This window comes from Austrofundulus limnaeus, unplaced genomic scaffold (genome assembly GCF_001266775.1).
Source record: "Austrofundulus limnaeus strain Quisiro unplaced genomic scaffold, Austrofundulus_limnaeus-1.0 Scaffold111, whole genome shotgun sequence".
NCBI classification, from domain to species: Eukaryota; Metazoa; Chordata; class Actinopteri; order Cyprinodontiformes; family Rivulidae; genus Austrofundulus; species Austrofundulus limnaeus.
The window spans coordinates 1,034,851-1,038,921 of record NW_013952513.1 but is presented as its reverse complement, the minus strand read 5'-3'; the positions used below and the strand labels follow the sequence as shown (position 1 = coordinate 1,038,921).

The 4,071-nt window shown below is 36.3% G+C and overlaps 2 protein-coding genes across 3 annotated transcripts in view; one reads left to right on the top strand and one right to left on the bottom strand.

Annotated features, from left to right (window-relative positions):
• The window catches only part of LOC106521571 (40S ribosomal protein S27), a 2,434-nt gene extending 472 nt beyond the window's left edge, over positions 1-1,962 (top strand). Inside the window, exons 2-4 of the mRNA XM_014014212.1 lie at positions 202-310; positions 385-495; positions 573-1,962. Coding sequence (XP_013869666.1) covers positions 202-310; positions 385-495; positions 573-601 — 249 coding nt within the window. The 3' untranslated portion in view covers positions 602-1,962. The remainder of the gene's footprint in view (positions 1-201; positions 311-384; positions 496-572) is intronic.
• tpm4a (tropomyosin 4a) overlaps positions 1,284-4,071 on the bottom strand; it is a 37,287-nt gene continuing 34,499 nt past the window's right edge. For both annotated transcript variants that reach the window (XM_014014208.1, XM_014014210.1), the window contains one exon: positions 1,284-2,516. In XM_014014208.1, coding sequence (XP_013869662.1) covers positions 2,434-2,516 — 83 coding nt within the window. In that variant the 3' untranslated portion in view covers positions 1,284-2,433. The remainder of the gene's footprint in view (positions 2,517-4,071) is intronic.

Sequence of the window (4,071 nt, the reverse complement as noted above, 5' to 3'; positions counted from 1 at the left end):
ATATATTAGTTTTTCAGTGTCTAGGTTTGATGAACTGAACTTGTCTGGACATGTTTGGTTGAGTAATTCTTTAGTCAGACTCTAGGAGGCAGCAAAGTGCAGTACATATGATGTAACACAAGTAGCCTCAAAGTAAATTCAGGCCAGTAAAACAATGTAAAACAATGGAGACATTTAAAAACCCTCTCCTCTCCTCTGCAGATGGCTAAAGATTTGATGCACCCCAGTTCAGCTGAGGAGCTGAGGAGACACAAGAAGAAGAGGCTGGTGCAGAGCCCCAACTCTTACTTCATGGATGTCAAATGCACAGGTAGCCATCACTCCTGAGCCTATCATCCGTAGCGAGTCATCACTCTGAACATTTTCTTATCACCAACACCACAGGCTGCTACAGAATCAACACCATCTTCAGCCACGCTCAGACAGTAGTAGCTTGTCCCGGCTGCTACACGGTCCTCTGCAGGCCAGGAGGGGGCAAATGCAGACTAACAGCAGGTGGGGCAAAGTCACAAAAACCTAAATTTCATGTTGTGTTTGCAATAAGACTCTCATGTTGTCTTTTCCACATATAGGCTGTGCTTTCAGGAGGAAACACTCATGAGCTGCAATGAAGCCTAATTATCAACAGGGGGCAGTAGAATGAAATGATCAGTTATTCTGCTTTGCAATTATTTAACTACCAAGACCATCATTTTATAATGAAAAATGAATCTGCATGTGGATTGTTCACGAAATTATAGCATTAGAAGACATTTAAAAGTATCAAATGGTTGCAAGTGGAGTTGTGTGAAGGTTATAAGCATTTAATAATTGTCCAAGACAGCTTTTTGAACGACCTCACTTTATAGAAATTAAAGTGTAATTCCAACCAGATTAACAAGCTAACTACCCAGAGTTGGGTCAAGATCAAAGCAGATTTCTTAAGTCTTAGATGTCTTCAACTAAAATGCCAAATTATTCATTAAAATTATGATATATAGACATCAAGTGTGTCATTTTATAGTTATACATGAAATTATTTATTTGCAGATAGCAACAGCAGCTAGCTGTAGCATTTATGGTGGACACTGAAGCACTTTCTGCAGAATGAAAACTGGTAACAGAATTCTAAACTAATAAAATAGTTTCAAGACTGCATTAATTCACTTTGGTCTTTGCCCGCTCAGGCCTAAACGTTCTCCATGAAATGTATGAAAATCACACTGACATTTAAACACTACCTTTTTTTCCCACTCTTGTCAATGAAACTATTAAAACAATGCAAAAAGTCAAATGAACCAGGATTTTTGTAAAACATTTATTGTGTTGACATGGGAGGGGAAGGGGGGGCTGAATGAACTATTTTAACAGAGGGTCACAATCAAATAAGAGGTGGCTTCCGAGGTCTTGACATGATGCTGAGAACCACAATGAAACAAACAATAAAACATTAAAAAGGAAAAATAAATTGGTATGTCATGTGATCTTTGGTTTTGAGAATTTCCCTGGAGAAAAGAAACGCAAATGGGGTAGAAAGAAAAAAAGAAATACAACTTTATCACATACCTAACTTTCTTCTACTATGTACAGTAAGTATCCATGATTGTGACTGAGCTCGCTCAGGTCTTAGAACAAATTTAGGTAAATATTGGCTTTATCATGGCACATATTGACTATTTTTGACAATGATAGTGGTCTGGGCAAACTGAAGGAAAAGTTAGCACAAACTGGGCTCGGTAGGTCCTCGCAATTAAGTTTGGTGCACTAAATATTCAAGATGATAGCCTCACTTTGGTCAAAGTGGTGCTGAAGAGGCATTCAATGTTATTTAAGTGCAAAAAAAGGTATAAAGTTCATGAGCAGCATGCGCCCTTATAGTGTATTTTTAACTGACGCCTTTCCTTCAGGCCACCATGTGAAAACCCATTTGAATTTAGACTGAAACAGGAAAAAAAAACAGCCTTAAAGAACATAAAAGGGGGACAAAAAATATGTTGAGTAACTTCATATCACCACAAGCTGGAATATCAGAGCTACACCAATGCAGCCTGAGTTAAACCCATTGTCACCTGAAACCTGTGCCTTAGACATGATCAGAGAAATAACGTGCACCTAAAACATCAAATTAAACCCGTTACAGATTGTTTTGATTTGGGATCAATAAGAGGCTTTTTGAGTGAATTTATTGCCAATTTGTTCTTAAATATGTAATCAAAAATTAAGTTCAGGAAGTAATTTCTGTGATCAGACGTGGAGGTAAAAAAGAATGGATTCAAGATGATTTTGTTTTTCAAAAGAACCAAAAAAAAAAAAAAAAAAAGACAAGGGACATGTATTAAGTTAATCCGCCCCTACTTTTTTGAGGGGAGGAAAAGTTTTACAGCTCAAAATGTGGAATGGAGTCGAACATTTAGTGGAATGTTAATGACAGTCTCATCCTCTCCGAGCGCGACTTTATAAGCTGTTCAGTTCCTGCAGGGTCTGGTCCAGGACTTGGTGCATGCCCAGATTCTCCTCTTTGGCATGTGATAATTTTTCTGGAGAGAAGAAGGATGAAAAAAAAAAAAAAGCAAACACGACACAGTGAACTCTCAAACACCTGCTGAAAACTGCTCATGTCATTCCGACTTTAATCTTCTTAAAGCATCACTTGGTGAAAGGAGCTGCACAGAGGACTGTTTAACTGGACTGATGTTTTGCATAAGTACTTTGGTTAAACTGTGCCACATGCAAAAAAAAAAGAAACACAGAAGCTTTCATGCATAAACTAATGACAGCTAGAGGACTGTTATAATACAAATATTACTAGTGGGGCAGTGCTTTCTGAAGTGGGAAAGTGAAACTTAACTCGGACACCACTTTAAACATCTCTACAGTCTCAGGGAGATGCTTTTATTAGAAACTGTACACTAAAGCTTAAAGTGTAACGTCAAGATCAAAACCTTTGGGAATATCTGTTTGATTCCTTCTTTGGTTTTTCTGTTTCAAAGCAAAATTGCAATAGTTTTTTTTCCATTTTTTGAAATCCAAATGTTAAAATGTAACAAAACTAATATGTAGCGATACCAGAAATGATGAAAAGTCACCAAAGAAGGAGTTTATAGTGGCTTATAGTGGAAGTTCACACCGAAACAAGAAACCATTCCAAAACATATTAGCACCCAAACCCTATTTTGCATAACTTAGAATATGAAAACAATTTTGCTCACGATATGATCATCAGCTCTCAATGAGTTGTGTCGACTACCTCTAATAAGACAAATATATCAATGGTTGAAAACGTAATGCTCCTGGAGGTCCCAAATGGTGCGCTAACAAAACACTTTGCTTTAATCAATAAAATACATATACATTTTTTGAACAAATCATAAACCGTAGTTTTTGCAATTGTCGTTTTTCTAATTTAGTTGTTTAAAAAATCATTTGTTTTTCTCATTTTATTTTGAAATGGGAAAACAATAGATCAAATCATACAAGGATTTGGGAAGATTTTTAAGTTTCATATATTAAATTATACTGTAGACTTCCAGTGCGGGGTGCATAGATGGAAGATTTTACACTTTGTGATGCACAAAACAGGCAATTTCAGCTAGCCTTTTTTATTTATTTAATTTTACTGATTTTGCTTGGCATGTATTTGCATTAAAAAAAAAGTCCAAATGTTGGATTTGGGGTTGAGATCTTGAATTTAAATAAACAAGTAAATAATGATTTGGTTCTGTTGTCTTATTTATCTTTAACCTAGATGGTCTAAAGCAGGGGTTCTCAAACTTTTGGGTCTGGGGACCACTTACAAGAGAGAAAAGTTATCTAGGGACTTCCTCATAAACCTCATGCTAATTCAAAAATTATTTACTGCTATTTTAACCCTTAAATGCCATGGGAACATATATTTATTTTGATTGTTTTTTTTACTGGTGCATTGTTCTCCATATGTACAGTATTTGCACTTTAAAAAAATTTTTTTTAAATGGTATGACTAATTTTTTGAAGACGCCCCCATGCTACAGATTGCAGACCACTGGGGGTCCTGGGACCCCAGTTATAGGAGTCCCAGGGACATAGGCATAACAACAATATAAACAAACCTAA